General features: G+C 43.5%; 1 protein-coding gene across 2 annotated transcripts in view; it reads right to left on the bottom strand.

Annotated features, from left to right (window-relative positions):
* caprin1b (cell cycle associated protein 1b) overlaps positions 1–20,055 on the bottom strand; it is a 237,663-nt gene that overhangs the window by 180,611 nt on the left and 36,997 nt on the right. For both annotated transcript variants that reach the window (XM_080189836.1, XM_080189837.1), the window contains exon 5: positions 1,615–1,697. In XM_080189836.1, coding sequence (XP_080045962.1) covers positions 1,615–1,697 — 83 coding nt within the window. The remainder of the gene's footprint in view (positions 1–1,614; positions 1,698–20,055) is intronic.

Here is a 20,055-nt window from a genome sequence, read left to right as displayed (position 1 = left end):
GGGCTAAAGGGCCTGTTTCCATGCTGTAAAGCTGAATGACTAACATAACAAGCTCTCTGATCGGTTCCAGAATGCACTGCTCTAAGAAACTCATTCTAAAGCTTTCTATGAACTCTGCATCAAGGCCACTACTGCCAACCTGGTTTTTTACCTTGTTTATATGTGGATTAAAGTCAGTCAAGTTATTACCATCTCTTCTGGTCGCTTTCAAAATAAAATGCAGAACTGCAGGTTGCTTCCCAATGCACCACAATTTGGCACTTGTTTTGTACTAATTAAATGGAAGATCAGGTCGTTAGTCATTTCCCACTTGGATAATTACTGCAATGAGTAATAGCATTGGGACATTTAGAGTGAGCAGGAAGTAGAGAGATAGAGGTGAAGATTCCCTCAGCGTTTTTTCTTACAAATTTGCTGCTTTCGTTGCCCATCATGTAATGTGCCGTAGGCAAATTACACGGACACCAACACCCTAATTTAAGCAGCGAGCTGGCAGGTATCTAGATAAGAGAAAATAGAGGATTCTCTCCCTTTCTTCAGGATCCAAGATTTGCAACGCGAGACCATTCAACCTTGTATCCTTACGTTATTTTTATTTTCTCCATCCAATTTTCAGTACTCATTTCAAGAGTCACTCTTGAAACGTTTTATATTCCAAGAGCATTTCACTGGGCAAAGATTCTAATTTTCAGTGACAATCAAGTCACTGGCTCAAATCGATCAAGATCCCACTGCAATCCTAGTTAATCATCTTCACTGTCTACAATGCCACCAATCTTGGTGTCATCTGCAAACTTATTAAGCATACCTACTAAATTCTCATCCAAATCATTAATATAAATGACAAATAACCATGGACCCAGCACCGATTCCTGAAGCACACCACTGACCACAGGCCTCCAGTTTGGAAAACAACCCTCTACATCCACCCTATCTTCTGGCATCAAGCCAATTTAGTTTAAAAATGAATACTTCATGTATACCCATTCATATTTGCGTGTATATAATATACATTCATATCATATCGTTCTCTGCCGTTAAAGCACTTACTGCAGTTGAATAAGTAAAGAAACTAAGCATTTGAGGTTATATATATTATTTAGTAAGCTGGTAACACTGAGAACAAAAGACTTCTTGAACAGGCTTTTCCTGGCAATCAGCACTCTACAGCACCAGCCCAAAGACAGCCATCCAAATTCAGGATACAAAGAGTGAGATATTCCCTCTGCCATGCTGTTGTCCACTCACTAAGCCTGTTCAAGTCTTTTTATTTTTGTCTTCACAGCATACATTCCCACCTAGTTTTGTGCAATTTGCACACTTGGGAATGTTATGTATGCCTCCCGCATCCCCCGTCTTTTCCAAATCATTAATATAGATTGTGAACAACTGGCTTTGTGGAATATTAATTTCCCTATTCAGCAAGCAGGAGTCACTGAATAATGGAGGACCAGTCTTGGTGAGGTTATTACCTTGTAACCGACCTTAATCCTCCTGTCCCACAACTGGAAATAAAGAATTCTATAAAGAAACTAAACAACAAGTATTTCACCTTCCGTCAAAGCGCTCCTTTGCAATTTTGCCAAAAACACAAATTTGGATTCAGGTACTTACAAGTTGTGGCCCCAACTTTTTTGTCTTTGCCTTCCAGTAGGTCCCATAAGTGTACTGATGCTTGTTCAAATTGTTCACACAACCTATAAATCACAAAATAATTTGAGCGGAGACAGAACATTTAACAAAATGCACTATAACATATTTACCAATTTTAAAATCCAAAGAACATTGAAAACACATTTTAATATAAGCCATACTTGACAACAGGAATATAGGACCCGCTTAAGAGATAAGAGTGCATGCTTCAAGTCAATCACTGGATAGATTCTTCCGCGTGTGCAGATAAAGAGATTGTGGGGGGAGGGGTTTGATGAATTGGGCCAGTGGGTCAAGGAATGGAAGATAGAGCTTAATTCAGATAAATGCAAGATATTGCCCTTTGGTAAGACAAGCAAGGCAGGGCTTGCAGTTAATGAGAGGGCCCTGGGGAGTGTTGTTGAACAGAGAGAACTGGGGGTGCAGGTACATAATTCCTTGAAACAGGTAGACAGGGTGGTGAAGACGACGTTTGGCACACTGGCTTTCATCGGTTAGAGCACTGCGTACAGGAGTTGGGATCTTGTATTACAAATGGCACGAAACACCAGTACGGCCACGTTTGGAGACTGCTTACAATTTTGGTCAGTCTGCCATAGGAAGGACGTTATTAAACTGGAAAGGCTGCAAAAATGCTTTATCACAAATTTACCAGGCCTCAAAAGTTTGAATAATAACGGGAGGTTAGATGGGTTAGGACTTTTTCCCCTGGAGCGTAAGAGGATGAGGGGTCATATTATACAAGTCTATAAAATCTTGGGGGGTCGCAGATAAGGTGAATAGCCAAGATCTTGCCTTGGGAAGGGTAGTGAATCCAAAACTAGAGGGCACAGATTTACGGTGAGGAGAAAGATTTAAAGAGGGAGCTGAGGGGCAATTTTTTCACACGGAGGGCAGTGCATATATGGAATGAGCTGCCAGAAGGGGTGGTAGAGGTGGGTACAATTACAACATTTAAAAGATATTTGGACAGATACGTGGATAGGAAAGGTTTAGAGGGATATGGGCTAAATGTAGGCAAATGGGGCTAGTTCAGTTTGGGAAAACTGGCCATCATAGACGAGTTGGGTCGAAGAGCCTGTTTCCATGCTGTATATCTTTATAACTCTAGAGTGGAAGGGAGACTTGCAGAAGGGCACAAGGCAGATGAAGTTACAGATCCCTAGAGTAAGAGAGCAAGGAAAAATAAGGACTTATAGGTATATGGTACTTTCCACAGCTCAACCATTCTGCAGCATAATGAACCTTTTTTGAATTCACCCATTTTGCAATGTTGAGCTTAACCAAATTGTATGTAGGAAGACCCACATGGAGCAAATGTGTGAGAGATAGGCTTTGTTTTATAAGCATTGGTTGAGTTTTGATGTTAGTCAGGACAGGTTGTCTCTCCTGCTCTTTTAAGAGTGCCACGGATCATCTTACATCCACCAGAGAAGTAAGGAGATGCCTTAGTTTAACATTCCAACTGAAAGACACTGCCAATGCATCATTAATGTAGCTTAAGATTATATGCTCCAGTCTCTGGAATGCGACTTGAAGCACACAACCTTCAAACTCAGACACGTGTATCAAATAACTCATTCACTGGCTCACCATAGTCAGATACCAGACAAATAATTCCCATTTCAAACAAAGAAACACATCGCTGGTCAGTTCTGAGGAACACATGATTTGGATACAAACCATCAAGCAGTCTACAAAATTTCATCCAAAAAGCAAAACACCCTGGGTGCTTAAAATCAAATTTAAAAAACAGAATGCTGGAAAAACAGTCACGCAAGCAACATCTGGGGGACAAAGAAATTGAGTTAACATTTCAGACAATGACCTTTCATTAACAGCGATACTATGAAAAAAAAATGAAATGGAAGGTCTGTATTGAGTAAAGGCAGGAAAAATTAAATGAGAGAGCTAGTGGTGCGGTGTCAAAGGGACAAAAAGAAAAGATGTGCCTACAGGTGGTGTGAACGGCAAACAGACAGCTGCCATCCGCAAAAAAACTAAAACCCTGTACAAAAAAATGGAAACAAGAAGAGGGCAGAGATTACAGTACAAAATTATCAAACTCGCTATAGTGTCTGGAAAGTGCCCAAATAAAACAATATTGCGTCGAATTTCACTAGAACACTGCAGACAGAAGTCAGCATTACAGCAAGGTGGTTAATTAAGGCCAAAAGGGAAAATGCTGGAAAATCTCTGCAGGTCCAGCAGCTTAAGAATATAAGAACTAGGAACATGGGTAGGCTATCTGACCCCTCAAGCCTGCTCCGCCATTCGATAAAATTATGGCTGATTGTTTCGTAGACTCAGCTCCATGTACCTACGTGCTCACCATAAGCACCTGTAAGGAGAGAAAAGTACTGACATTTCACGTGTGAGCCAGCCGGTGGTCCAGCGGCTCGGGGCCACACTTGCAACCTGAACGGAGGTGTTTCGCAAATTGATAATTAATGTGCATTTTCATCAGACCATAACATGTAGAGCAGTTTTCACAATTTTAATGCCTCAAAATTGGTCCACAGTTGAAAAAGATTGGGAAGCACTGAGGTACAGGAACTAGTGACACAAAGAGAAAGAAACAGTAGATCTAATTGCCATTACAAAGACATGGATAAAGGTAACCAAGGCTGGGAAATAAATACTCCAGCATACACAACAGTTTGAAAAAACAGGGAGACAAGTAGGTGTAAACGTGACACCACCCCTTTGTAACAGCAAAGACATATACAACAAGTGATGAAACCCCAGCTCTGAGTCAAAACCTGAAGAGTTGTCCATTATGGTACATTTCACTACTGTTAATCGCTCTGCTTGTCTGCAGATATATCTCAAAAACAAATGGTCAGATTTCAATGAAACTCGGTGCACAAAAAGCACATGACCCAAGAACGAACAGATTAGTTTTTGCAAAGATGCAGGTCCAGATCTGGATCAAGAAATGTTTTAAAGAATCTATTAACTTTTAGAAACAGAGCAAGCTGACTTTTCCTTTTAGACTGTTGTACACTTCTTTTTATTTAGAACATTCACTGTTCCAGTTGCTGTGGTGGTGTTTGTCATAGTTGTCAAAACATGAGCGGAGTTTTCAGAGCAGGTTTTTGGATGTGGACTGTCATGATGCCTCCTCAGTGAGATGTACCTACAGAGCATCAAACAGGTAGGAAAAATTCTCACTGTGTAATTGTAATAATGCTGAGTTAACAAAAAAAGGCAGATATACGCCCAATAATGAGTGCCCTTTTCAAGTGTCTTAGTCTTCTACTACTTTACCACTGCACAGATGTTATCGTCGAACTCAGTTGTCCTTTAGCACGTTAAAGAAGAAGCGAGCACTGATCAGATATACACTACATTTCTTAAAACAGTAAGTTACCTTGGTAAATGAAGAAATAAGGGAATAGCAAAATAATAGAAAAATAAACAAGTACAGCAATACTTCAGTCCTATACTTTTTCATAGAAACACAGAAAAACTACAGCACAAACAGATCCTTCAGCCCATAAGTCGCACCGAATATCTCCCTATCTATTAGGCTTACCTATAACCCTCTATCGTACTAAGTTCCATGTACTTATCCAAAAGTCTCTTAAAAGACCCCAGCGAATCCACCTCCACCGACGGCAACCAATTCCACTCACCCACCACCGAGTGAAAAACTTACCCCTGACATCTCCTCTGTACCTACTCCTCAGCACCCTAAACCTGTGTCCTCTTGTAGCAACCATTTCAGCCCTGGGAAAAAGCCTCTGAGAATCCATTCGATCAATACCTCTCATCATCTTATACATCTATATCAAGTCCCCTCTCATTTTTCGTCTCTCCAAGGAGAAAAGACCAAGCTCTCTCAACCTATCCTCATAAGGCATGCCACCCAATCCAGGCAACATCCTTGTAAATCTCCTCTGTAACCTTTCTATGGCTTCCACATCCTTTCTGTAATGAAGTGACCAGAACTGAGCACAGTACTCCAAGGGGGGTCTGACCAGGGTCTTATACAGCTGCAGCATTATCTCCCGACTCCTAAACTCAATTCCTCGATTGATGAATGACAGAACACCACATGCCTTCTTAACCACATCCTCTACCTGCAAAGCTGCTTTGAGCATTCTGTAAACCCGGACCCCAAGATCCTTCTGATCTTCCACATTGCTAAGAGTCTTACCCTTAATATTATATTGTCATCCTATTTGACTGCCAAAATGAATCACCACACATTGATCTGGGTTGAAGTCCATCTGCCACTTCTCTGCCCAGTCTTGCATCCTATCAATGTCTCGTTGCAACTTCTGACATCCCACTACACTATCCACAACATCTCCAATCTTTGTGTTATCAGCAAACTTACCAACCCATCCCTCCATTTCCTCATCCAGGTCATTTATAAAAATCACAAAGAGCAAGGGTCCCAGAATAGATCCCTGGGACACTCCATTGGTGATTGACCTCCACGCAGAAAAAGACCCATCTACAACCACTCTTTGCCTTCTGTGGGCAAACCACTTCTGAATCCACAAAGAATTGTCCCCTTGGATCCCATGCCCCCTCGCTTTCTCAATAAGCCTTGCATGGGGCACCTTATCAAACGCCTTGCTGAAATCCATATAAAGCACATCTACTGTTCTTCCTTTGTCAATGTGTTTAAATACATTCTCAAGAAAATTCAATCAGGCTCATAAGACATGATCTGCCTTTGATAAAGCCATGCTAACTATTCTTGATCATACTATTCTTCTCCAAATATTCATAAATCCTGCCTCTCAGGATCTTCTCCATCAACTTACCAACCACTGAGGTTAGACTCACCGGTCTATAATTTCCTGGGCTCTCTACTCCCTTTCTTGAACAAAGGAACCACATCCGCAATCCTCTAATCCTCCGGAGCCTCTCCCATCTCCACTGATGACGCAAAGATCATCGCCAGAGGCTCAGCAAACTCTTCCATCATCTCCCACAATAACCTGGGGTACATCCCATCCGGTCCCGGCGACTTATCTAACTTGACGCTTTTCAAAAGCTCCGACACATCCTCTTTCTTAATGTCGACATGCTCAAGCTTTTCAGTTCGCTGCAAGTCTGCACTACAACCACCAAGATCCTTTTCCACTGTGAATACTGAAGTATTCACTGAGCACCTCTGCTTTTTCTATCGGTTCTATACAAACTTTCCCACGAGCACACTTGATAGGTCCTGTTTCTTCATGTCTTATCCTCTTGCTCTTCATGTACATGTAGAATGCCTTGGGGTTTTCCTTAATCTTGCCTTTCAAGGCCTTCTCATGACCACTTCTGGCTCTCCTAATTTTCTTAAGTTCCTTCCTACTAGCCATATACTCCTCTAGATCGCTAACATTAGCGAGCTCCCTGAACCTTGTGTAAGCTTTTCTTTTCTTCTTGACTAAATTCATTACAGCTTGCGTGCACCACGGTTCCTGTAACCTACCATAACTTCCCTGTCTCATTGGAACGTTGCTGTGCAGAACTCCGGACAAATATTTCTTCAAAATTTGCTCCATTTCTTCTGCACATTTCCCTGAGAAAACCTCTTTCCAATTTATGCCTCCGATTTCCTGCCTGATAGCCTCATAATTCCCCTTACTCCAAATAAACACTTTCCTAGCTTGTCTGATCCTATCTCTCCCCAAAGCTAATGTAAAGGAGATAGAGTTATGATCACAATCCCCAAAATGCTCCCCCACAGGGATCTGACACCTGTCCAGGTTCATTTCCCAATACCAAATCAAGTACAGCCTCTCCTCTTGTAAGCTTATCCACATACCATGTCAGGAAACCCTCTTGAACCCACCTAACGAACTCCTCTCCATCTAAACCCCTTACCCTAAGGAGATTCCAATCGATATTTGGGGAATTAAAATCTCTCATCACGACAACTCTGTTATTATTACATCTTAAGAAGTCAGACAACACCAGGTTTCAGTCCAACCAATTTGTTTGATAGTATACTCACAAACTTTCGAGGTTAACCTCTTCGTCAGGTGAACGGAGAGTTCTGAACTCTGCATTCACCTATCGAAGTTAACCTCGAAAGCTTGTGAGTTTACTATCAAATAAATCGGTTGGACTTAAACCTGGTGTTGTCAGACTCCTTACCGTGTTTACCCCAGTCCAGCGCCGGCATCTCCACATCATGATTATTACATCTTTCCAGGATCTGTTTCCCTATCTGCTCCTCAACATTCCTGTTACTACTGGGCGGCCTACAGAAAACACCCAGTAAAGTTAATGACCCCTTCCTGTTCCGAACCTCCACCCACAGAGACTCCACAGGCAATCCCTCCATGGCGTCCATCTTTTCTACAGCCGTGACACTATCCCCGATCAACAGTGCCACTCCCCCACCTCTTTTGCCTCCCTCCCTGTCCCTTCTGAAACATTTGAAACCCGGCACTTGAAGTATCCAGTCCTGTCCTCGAGTCATTCAAAGTCTCTGTAATGGTCACCACATCACATTTCCAAGTAGCAATCCACACTCTAAGCTCATCCACGTTGTTCACAACACTCCTTGCGTTAAAACAGACACATCTCAAACCTTCAGTCTGAGCACTCCCCTCCTCCATCACCTGCCTGTCCTCCCTCTCAGCTGCAACCAGGTAATAGATGTGTTTTAATACAAGACCACAAAGGATGAAGGTAAAATTGACTGCATTAAAGCACATTTGATTTTTAAGACACAATAAGAGACAGATTTAAAGACCTGGCTTTGTGCACCCTCATTCACCTCCTGACACCAATTCTCTCTGCCCCACACCCTCAGTTACTAGTGTTGTACTGCAGGGATCTGTTTTGGGGCCACTGCTGTTTGCCATTTTTATAAATGTGTTAGCAATTTGAGTGTATGAAAATAGATAAGACCCCGAGCCGGATGGGATTTATCCTAGGATTCTCTGGGAGGCCAGGGAGGAGATTGCAAAGCCTTTGGCTTTGATCTTCATGTCGTCATTCGCTACAGGTATAGTGCCGGAAGACTGGAGGATTGCAAATGTTGTCCCCTTGTTCAAGAAGGGGAGTAGAGTTGTTCAAGAAGGGGAGTAGAGACTATCCTGGGAATTATAGACCAGTGAGCCTCACTTCTGTTGTAGGCAAAGTTTTAGAAAGGATTGTAAGAGATAGGATTTATAATCATCTAGAGAGAAATAATTTGATTAGCGATAGGCAACACGATTTTGTGAAGGGCAGGTCGTGCCTCACAAACCTTATTGAGTTCTTTGAGAAGGTGACCAAAGAGGTGGATAAGGGTAAAGCAGTTGATGTGGTGTGTATGGATTTTAGCAAAGCATTTGATGGGTTCCCCAAGGCAAGCTACTGCAGAAAATATGGATGCATGGGATTGAGGGTGATTTAGCAGTTTGGATCAGGAATTGGCTAGCTGATTGAATTCAGAGAGTGGTGGTTGATGGGAAATATTTAACCTGGCGTTCAGTTAAGTGGTGTACCTCAGGAATCTGTTTTGGGGCCACTGCTGTTTGTCATTTTTATGAATGACCTACATGAGGGTGTAGAAGGATGGGTTAATAAATTTGCGGATGACACTAAAGTCGGAGGAGTTGTAGACAGTGAGGATGGATGTTACAGTTTGCAGAGGGACATAGATAAGCCGCAGAACTGGGCTGAGAGGTGGCAAATGGAGTTTAATGTGGAAAAGTGTGAGGTGATTCACTTTGGTAAGAGTAACAGGAGTACAGAATATAGGGCTAATGGAAGGACTCTTGGTAGTGTCAAAGAGCAGAGAAATCTCGGTGTACATGTGCATAGATCCCTGAAAGTTGGCACCCAGGTTGGTAAGGTTGTTAAGAAGGCGTACGGTGTGTTAGCTCTTATTGGTAGAGGGATTGAATTTCGGAGCCATGAGATCATGTTGCAACTGTACAAAACTCTGGTGTGGCCACGGGAGTACTGCGTACAGTTCTGGTCGCTGCATTATAAGAAAGACGTGGAAGCATTGGATTGTAAGAGAGATTTACCAGAATGTTGCCTGGTATGAACATAAGAACATAAGAAATAAGAGCAGAAGTAGGCCATCTAGCCCTTCGAGCCTGCCCCGCCACTCAATAAGATCATAGCTGATCTGAAGTGGATCAGTTTCACTTTCCCGCTCTCTCCCCATAACCCTTAATTCTCTTGTCTATCAGAAACCTATCTACCTGTGACTTAAATATACTTAGCGAGGTAGCCTCCACCACTTCAACGGGCAGAGAATTCCAGAGATTCACCACCCTTTTAGCGAAGAAGTTCCTCCTCAACTCTGATCTAAACTGCTCCCCACCCCCCCGCTTATTTTGAGGCTGTGCCCTCTAGTCCTGCTATCCTTTCTAAGCGGGAAGAATCTCTCGACCTCTACCCTATCCATCCCCTTCATTATCTTATACATCTCTATAAGATCCCCCCTCATCTTTCTAAACTCCAACAAGTACAGACCTAGTCTATTTAGTCTCTCTTCATAGTCCAACCCCCTCATCTCCGGTATCAGCCTAGTGAACTTCCTCTGCACTCCCTCCAAGGCCAATATATCCTTCCTCAAGTGGGAAGGTCTTATGAGGAAAGGCTGAGGGACTTGAGGTTATTTTCGTTAGAGAGAAGGTTAAGAGGTGACATAATTGAGGCATACAAGATGATCAAAGGATCAGATAGGGTGGACAGCGACAGCCTTTTTCCTCGGATGGTGACGGCTAAAACGAGGGGACATTGCTTTAAATCGAGGGGTGATAATTATAGAACGGACGTCAGAGGTAGGTTCTTTACTCAGAGGGTAGTAAGGGCATGGAACGCCCTGCCTGCAGCAGTTGTGGACTCACCAACTTTAAGGGCGTTCAAATGATCATTGGATAGGCATATGGATAACATTGGAATAGTTTAAGTTAGAGGGTCATTAGATTCGTTGCACTGGTCAGCGCAACATCAAGGGCCGAAGGGCCTGTACTGCGCTGTAATGTTCTACATTCAATACATTATTCTATAGTTTCTTTCTCACAGAAATCACAAAGGTTTAAGGCCTCTCGTGTGCATGTCAGCTAAATAAAAGGTTAAAGAATGTAAGGACTAGGAGCAAGAGTAGATGATAAATCAATATTTCTCATGTTGAGAAAGGCATAGATGTTACAGAACTTGTGGAAACGAACAGTGAAGTCTTGAGGGATGTACCTATTACACAGGTGGTGGTGCTGGAAGTTTTAAAATGTATCAAGATAGATAAATCCCCGAAACCTGATGAAATGTAACTCAGGATGTTGTGGGAGGGTAGGGAGGAAATTGCAGGTCAACAACCAGAGATACTTGAATCATCAGTAGTCACAGGTGAGATGCCTGAAGATTAGAGGATGGCAAACATTGTTCCTTTTGTTTAAAAAGGGCTGCAGGGAAAAGCCTGGGAGCTACAGGCCGGTGAGCCGAATGTCTGTAGCGGGTAAGTTGCTCGAAGATATTTTGAGAGAAAGGAGCTACAGGCATTTAGAGAGGCAAGGACTGGTGAGTTAGCATGGCTTTGAGAGTGGAAAATCATGTCCCACAAATTTGATTTGAGTTTGTTGATGGGGTAACCAAGAAGGTAGGTGACACCAGTGCAGTTGATGTTGTCTACATGAACTTTAGCATGGCCTCTGACAAGGTACCTTCTAAAGGTTGCTGCAGAAGGTTAGGGTACATGGAGTTGGGGGTAAAGTGTTAGCGTGGATTGAGGGTTGGCTATCTAACAGGAAGCAGAGAGTTGGAATCAATGGGTGCTTTTCTGGTTGGCAACTGGTGACTAGTGGCATGCCGCAGGAATCGGTGCTGGGGCCTCAACTATTTACCATATACACAGATGATCTGGAGGAGGGGGCTGAGTGTAGGGTAACAAAAAATTTGCTGATGACACGAAGATGAGTGGAAAAGCGAAATGCACAGAGGACGCAAGTATAATATCAAGGGTAGGATTCTTAGCAGTGTAGAGGATCAGAAGGACCTTGGGGTCTGCATCCATAGGACTCAAATCGTCCTCACAGGTGGAGGACGTTGTCAAGAAGGCGTATGATGAACTCGCCTTCATTAATCGAGGGATTGAGTTTAGGAGTTGGGAGGTAATGCTGTAACTTTATAAGACCCTTGTCAGACCCCACTTGGAGTACTGTGCGCTGTTCTGGTCGCCTCACTACAAGAAGGATGTGGAAGCTATTGAGAGGGTGCAGAGGAAATTTACAAGGATATTGCCTGGGTTGGGTGGCATGCCTTATGAAGATAGGTTGAGAGAGCCAGGACAGCAGGACTAGAGGGCACAGCCTCAAGATAAGGGGGGAGGGGCAGTTTAGAACAGAGTTGAGGAGGAACTTCTTCACTCAAAGGGTGGTGAATCTTGAATTCTATGCCCGTTGAAGTGGTTGAGGCTACCTCGCTAAATATATTTAAGACGTGGGTAGATAGGTTTTTGGTAGGCAAGGGGATTAAAGGTTATGGGGAGAAAGCAGGAAAGTGGAACTGAGCCACTTCAGATCAGCCATGATCTTGTTGAATGGCGGGGCAGGCTCGAAGGGCTCGATGATGCCTACTCCTGCTCCTATTTCTTATGTTCTTTTCTCCCTGGAGGGACGTAGGATGAGAGGCAACCTGATAGGGTGGATTCTCGGAGGCTATTTCCCAGGGCTGAAATGGTCACTACAAGAGGACACAGGTTTATGGTGCTGAGGAGTAAGTACAGAGGAGATGTCAGGGGTAAGTTTTTCACTCAGACGGTGGTGAGTGAGTGTGGAATTGGCTGCCGGTCGTGGTAGAGGTGGCAAACTCGTTGGGATCTTTTAAGAGACTTCTGGACGAATACACGAGATTTAATGGGATTGAGGGTTATAGATAGGCCTGGTAGGTAGGGATATGATCAGTGCAACTTGTGGGCCGAAGGGCCAGTTTGTGCTGTAGTGTTCTATGTTCAATGACGCGGAAGGTCTGCAGAGAAATCTGGATAGGCTGAGTGAGTGGGCGAGGACCTGGCAAATGGAGTATAACGTTAGCAAACGTGAGGTTATCCACTTTGGTAGAAAAAATAATATTCCTTCCTATTAAAATGGTGAAAAGTTGCAGCATGCTACGGTGCAGAGGGACCTGGGGGTCCTCTGACATCCGCCCTATAACTACCACCCCTTAATTTAAAGCTATGCCCCCTTGTGCTAGCTTTCTCCATCCGAGGAAAAAGGCTATCACTGTCCACCCTATCTAAACCTCTAATCATCTTATATGTTTCAATAAGGTCCCCTCTTAGCCGCCTTCTTTCTAACGAAAACTTCTTCACTCAAAAGGTGGTGAATCTCTGGAATTCTCTGCCCGTTGAAGTGGTGGAGGCTACCTCGTTGAATATATTTAACTCATGGGTAGATAGATTTCTGACAGACAAGGGAATTAAGGGTTATGGGGTGCAGGCGGGAAAGAGGAACTGATCCACTTCAGATCAGCCATGATCTTACTGAATTACAGGACAGGCTCGAAGGGCTAGATGGCCTACTCCTGCTCCTATTTCTTAGGTTCTTACCACATGGTAGGTTGTTGCTTAAGGTTAAATCTCATGGAATCCAGGGTGTGATAGCCAATTGGAAACAAAATTGGCTTGGAGACAGAACAATAAGAAGTCTCACAATACCAGGTTAAAGTCCAACAGGTTTATTTGGCAGCACTTCAGGTGAAGAAGGAGCTTTTTCACCTGAAGTGCTGCCAAATAAACCTGTTGGACTTTAACCTGGTATTGTGAGACTTCTTATTGTACTTACCCCAGTCCAACATCAGCATCTCCACATCTTGAAGACAGAAAACAGAAGGTGGTTGTAGAAGGTTGTTTTTCAAACTGGAGGCCTGTGACCAGCGGTGTGCCTTAGGGATTGGTGCTGAGTCCACCGTTATTTGTATTAATGCTTTGGATGACGATACAGGAGGCATGGTTAGTAAGTTTGCAGATGACACCAAGATTGGTAGTATACTAGACAGTGATCTAGGGTTGCAATGGGATCTTGATCAATTGGGCCAGTGGGCTGGCGAATGGCAGATGGCGTTTAATTTAGATAAATGTGAGGTGATGCATTTTGGTAGACTGAAGAACCTACTCAGTTAATGGTAGGTGTCGGGGAGTTATATAATAAAAAGGTCAGCAGTACACGTTCATAGCTCCTTGAAAGTGGAGTCACAGAAGGCATTTGGCATACTTGGTTTTGTTGGTCAGTGCACTGAACACAGGAGTTGGGATGTCTTGTTGAAGCTGTACAAGACATTGGTAAGACCACAGTTGGAATACTGTGCACAATTCTGGTTGCGCTATTATAGAAAGAACATTAAAGTAGAAAGAGTGCAGAAAAGATTTACTAGGATGTTACCGGGACTTTATGACTTAAGTTTAACGAGGAGCTCAATAGACTGAAAATTTTTTCTCTGGTGCATAGAAGATTTAGGAGTGGTCTTATAGAAGTCTATAAAATAACGAGTGGCATAGGTAAGATGGATAGTCAACTTCTTTTCCCAAAGGTAGGGGAGTCTAAACTAGAGGGCATAGGTTTAAGGTGAGAGATATAAAAAGATTCAGAAGGGCAACACTTTCACAGAGAGTGGTGAGTGTCTGGCTCAAGGGGCCAGATGGCTTAGTCCTGCTCCTAGTTCTATGTTCTTATGAGTGTCTGGAATGAGCTGCCAGAGCTAGTAGTAGAAGTGGATACAATTTTGTCTTTCAAAAAACAACATTTAGACAGTCATATGGATAAGATGGATACAGGCCAAACACAGGAAATTGGGATTAGCTTAGTGGTAAAAACTGGCCAGCACAGACAGGTTGGACTGAAGAACCTGTTTCCATGCTGTAAACCACTGTGACTCTATTGCTCTATTTGGCCCCTCGAGCCTGCACCGCCATTCAATAAGGTCATGGTTGATCTTTTCATGGACTCAGCTCCACCTATGCGCCCACTCACCATAACTGTTCAAAAATTTATCTATCCTTGCCTTAAAAACATTCAATGAGGTAGCCTCAACTGTTTCACTGGGCAGGGAATTCCACAGGTTCACGACCCTCAACTCAGTCCTAAATCAGCTCCCCCCTTATTTTGAGGGTATGCTTCCTAGTTCTGGTTTCACTTGCCAGTGGAAACAACTTCCCTGCTTCCATCTTATCTATGCCCTTCATAATTTTATATGTTTCTATAAGATCTCCCCTCATTCTTTTAAATTCCAAATCCCAGTCTACTTAGTTTCTCCTCATTAGCCAACACTCTCAACTTAGAAAGGTTGCAGAGCTTCACAACTTAGAAAGGTTGCAGAGCTGGGCCGCGAGGTGGCGGATGGAGTTTAATGCGGAGAAGTGTGAGGTAATTCATTTCGGTAGGAATAACAGATGTGTTGAGTATAGGGCTAACGGGAGGACTTTGAATAGTGTGGAGGAGCAGAGGGATCTAGGTGTATGTGTACATAGATCCCTGAAAGTTGGGAATCAAGTAGATAAGGTTGTTAAGAAGGCATACGGTGTCTTGGCGTTTATTGGTAGGGGGATTGAGTTTAGGAGTCGCAGCGTCATGATGCAACCGTACACAACTCTGGTGCGGCCGCACTTGGAGTATTGTGTGCAGTTCTGGTCCCCACATTACAGGAAGGATGTAGAGGCTTTGGAGAGGGTGCAGAGGAGGTTTACCAGGATGTTGCCTGGTATGGAGGGGAGATCCTATGAGGAGAGACTGAGAGATTTGGGGTTGTTTTCGCTGGAAAGAAGGCGGCTAAGAGGGGACCTTATTGAAACATATAAGATGATTAGAGGTTTAGACAGGGTGGATAGTGATAGCCTTTTTCCTAGGATGGAGAAAGCTAGCACGAGGGGGCACGGCTTTAAATTAAGGGGGGGTAGTTATAGGACTGATGTCAGGGGTAGGTTCTTTACCCAGAGGGTGGTGAGGGACTGGAATGCCCTGCCAGCTGCAGTTGTAAATGCACCTAGTTTGGGGGCGTTTAAGAGATCTGTGGATAGGTTTATGGACGAAATGGGATTGGTTTAGATTAGTGGGTTAGTGTTGTTTTTTTTAAAAGCTGGTCGGCGCAACATCGTGGGCCGAAGGGCCTGTTCTGCGCTGTAATGTTCTATGTTCAACTCTGGAACCAATCTAGTGAATCTCATCTGCATCCCCTCCAGTGCCAGTATATCTTTTCTCAGTTAAGGAGACCAAAACTGTTCACAGTGCTCCAGGTGTGGCCCCACCAGCACCTTATACAGCTGCAACATAATGTCTCCATCCTTCTGGCAATTTGCTTTAATTACCTGCTGCACCTGCAATCCAACTTTGTGATTCATAGACAAGGACACCCAGGTCCCTCTGCACAGCAGCATGCTGCAAATTTTTCCATTTAAGTAATAGTCCATTTTGCTGTTATTTCTACCAAAATGACCTAACATTTACCAACATTGTACTCCATCTGCCATATTCTTGCCCACTCAAACTATCTACATCCCTTTGCAGACGTTCAGCGTCCTCTGCACACTTTGCGCTGCCACTTATCTTGATGTCATCTGTGACTGTTGACACACTATACTTGGTCCCCAACTTCAAATCACCTTTGTAAATCGTAAACAATTGCAATCCCAACACTGATCCCTGAGGTGCACCACTAGTCACTAATTGCCAACCAGAAAAACAGCCATTTAGCCCCCTCGTTGCTTTCCGTTAGTCATGGAGGCTTAGAGTCACAGAGATTTTCAGCCTCTGGAAACAGGCCCTTTGGCCCAACTTGTCCATGCCGCTTTTTTTTAAGCCGACAAAGCCAGTCCCAATTGTCTGCATTTGGCCCATATCCCTCTATATCCATCCTACCCGTGTAACTGTCTAAATGATTTTTAAAAGATAAAATTGTATCTGCCTCTACTACTACCTCTGGCAGTTCATTCCAGATACTCACCATCTTCAGTGTGAAAAACAATTGCCCTTCTGGATCTTTTGTGTCACCTCTCACCATAAACCTATGCCGTTTAGTTTTAGACTCCATTACTTTAGAATAATCTAGCTGATCTATGCCCCTCATTGTTTTAAAGACTTCTATAAGATCATCCCTAAGCCTCCTACACTCCTAGGAAAAAGTCCCAGTCTATCCAGCCTCTCCGTAAAACTCAAATCATGAAGTCCTGGTAGCATCCTAGTAAACCTTCTCTGCTTTCTTTCTAATTTAATAATATCCTTTCAATAATAGGGTGACCAAAACTGTACACAGTATTCCAAGTGTGGCCTTAACCAATGTTTTGTACAACTTCAACCAGACAGCCAAACTCCTGTATTCAATGTTCTGACCAATGAAACCATGCATGCCGAACGCCTTCTTCGCCACTCTGTCCAGCTGCAACTCCACTTTCAATGAGCTATGAACTTGTACCTGTAGGTTGCTTTGTTGTATAACTCTCCCCAGTGCCCTACCATTAATTGAGCAAGTCCTGCCCTGGTTCAATCTACAAAATGCATCACCTTACATTTATCTAAATTAAACTCCATTTGCCATTCATCAGCCCACTGGTCCAATCCTAGATAACCTTCTTCACCGTCCACTATGTCATCTGCAAACTTACTAACCATGCCTCCTATATTTTCATCCCCGTCATTAATATAAATTACAAATAACAATGGACCATCAATCCCTGAGGCACACCACTAGTCACAGCCTCCAGTTTGAAAAACAACCCTTGGATAGGATAGAGGTGGAGAGACTCTTCCCGCTCAGAAAGGACAGTAGGACTAGGGGGCACAGCCTCAAGATCGGGGGGGGGGGGGTGCAGTTTAGAACGGAGTTGAGGAGGAACTTCTTCACTCAAAGGGTGGTGAATCTCTGGAATTCTCTGCCCGTTGAAGTGGTGGAGGCTGCCTCGCTAAATATTTTTAAGACGCGGGTTGATGGGTTTTTGATAAGCGAGGGGATTAAGGGTTATGGGGAGAGGGCGGGAAAGTGGAACTGAGCCACGACAGATCAGCCATGATCTTACCGAATGGTGGGGCAGGCTCGAAGGGCTAGATGGCCTACTCCTGCTCCTATTTCTTCTGTTCTTATGTTCTAAAACCACCTCTGGCTTCTGTCAAGATAATTTTGTAACCATTTGGCTACCTCACCCTGGATCCCACAAGATTTAACCTCAGGCGACAACTTACCATATGGTACCTTGTCAAAGTCCTTGCTAAAGTCTATGTAGGCAACATCAACTGCACTGCCCTCATCTACCTTCTTGGTTAGCCCTCAAAAAAACTCAAGCACATTTGACAGGCATGATTTTCCACTCTCAAAACCATGCTGACTGTTCCAAATCAGTCCTTGCCTATCTAAATGCCTGTAGATACCGTTTCTCAAAATACCTTCTAACAACTTACCGACTACAGATGTATGAGGGTCATCAGCCTGTAGCTCCTAGGCCTTTTCCTTCAGCCCCTTTTCAACAAAAGGGCAACATTTGCCACCCTCCAATCTTCAGGCACCTCACCAGTGGCTGTCGATGATTCAAATATCTCTGCTAAGGGATCCACAGTTTCCTTCCTTGCCTCCCACAATGTCCTGGGATACGCTTCATCAGGTCCTAGGGAATAATCTTCCTTGATGTGCTTTTAAGACTTCCAGCACCTCCTTCTCTATGTACACTCCTCAAGACATGCTATTTATTTCCACAAGTTCCCTAATAGCCATGCCTTTCTCAACAGTAAATACTGGTGAGAAATAGTCATTTAGAACCTCACCCATCTCTTGTAAATCTGCACATAAATGACCTTGTTGGCGGTTAAGAGGCCCTACTCTCTCCCTTGTTACTCTTTTGCCCTTTATGTATTTGTAGAAGCCCTTTGGATTCTCCTTTGCCTTATCTGCCAAAACAATTTTATGTGCCCTTTTTAACCTCCTGATTTCTCCCATGACTCTACTCTTACACCCTCTATACTTTCAACGGATCCACTCGATCCCAGCTGCCTTTGCATGTCATGTGCGTCTCTTCTTCTTGACTAGGGCCTCAATATCCTGAGTCATCCAGGGTTCCCTACTTCTAGCAGCCTTGCCCTTCACTAAGAGGAATGTGTCTACCCTGAACCCTGGTTAACACACTTTTGAAATCATGCCACATACCAGACGTCCCTTTGCCTTCCCACAGACTGCCCCAATTAACTTTTGAAAGTTCCTGACTGATACCATCAAAATTTAACTTTTGGGTCAGACTTATCATTCTCCATAGCTATGGAAAACTAATGGAATTATGATCACTAGAGTGATCTAAAGTGATCCTTCACTAACACCTCTGTCACCTGCCCTTCCTTATTTCCCAAGAGGAGGTCAAGTTTTGCCCCCTCTCTAGTCAGGCCATCCACATACTGAATGAGAAACGCCTCCTAAGTGCACTCAGCAAATTTCTCTCCATCCAAACCTCTAATACTATGGCTGTCTCAGTCAATGTTGGGAAAGTTAAAATCCCCTATTATCACCCTTTTTCTTGGAGCAATCTGTAATCCCCTTCCATATTTGCTCCTCAATTTCCTCACTGACTATTTGGAGGCCAATAGTACAATCCTTTCAAAGTAATTTCCCCCTTCTATTTCTTGGTTCTATCCATACAGACTCAGTGGTCGAACCCTCAGATAGATCTCCTCTCAGTATGGCCGTGATGTTTTCCCTAATCAAAAATGCAACTTCCTCTCCTCCCTTACCTCCTGTTCTATATTTTCTTTAGCATCTGTATCCTGGAACACTGAGCTGCCAGTTCTGTCCTCCCCTCAGCCATATTTCAGTAATTGCTATAATACCCCAGTCCCACGTACCCATCCGTGCCCTGATTTCATCTGCCTTGCCGGTCAGGCCTCTTGCATTTAAATAAATGCAGTTTAATTTGGACATCCCTTGCCCCCTGTTCTGCTTTTGTTTGATTTGTCTGGCACTAGGATTATTGACACTGCCTTTATTACTTACTGTGCTCTCTTGAGCTTCTGTGCTATCCTCAACCTTCACCCCTGACTCCCTATTGCTTCTGTTCTATTAGTTAACCAATCCTCTACCTAGCCTAAACCCATTTTCCATCACTGGACCTATACTCTTGCACCTTATAACACTCATATGCATTACAAGTACTTTTTAATTGGAATGAGGGTTTCTGCCCCTCAGACAGCGAGTTTCAAACCTCCACTGTCCTCTGTGTGAAGACTCTCATTTATTCCCCTATAATTCTTCTGATTAAATCTACAGCCTCCATCTTTTGGCTTCTGCTAAGGCATCAAAATAAGATCAGTTGCTAACAATTCATCCATCCCTATTCCCATGTCCGTCATCACCATGTCTTAAAAAAAAGCTTAAACACAATCCCTCCTCATATTCTCTTGCACCCTCCTCTCCCATAATGTAATCTTCAAATCTCTTCAATTCAGTTTCAACTCTGCCCACAATATTGGGGCTGTCATACTC

The sequence above is a fragment of the Carcharhinus amblyrhynchos genome, chromosome 6 (assembly GCF_965287045.1).
Source record: "Carcharhinus amblyrhynchos chromosome 6, sCarAmb.v2.hapA, whole genome shotgun sequence".
Classification (NCBI taxonomy): Eukaryota; Metazoa; Chordata; class Chondrichthyes; order Carcharhiniformes; family Carcharhinidae; genus Carcharhinus; species Carcharhinus amblyrhynchos.
This window is presented reverse-complemented; position numbering and strand designations above follow the sequence as displayed.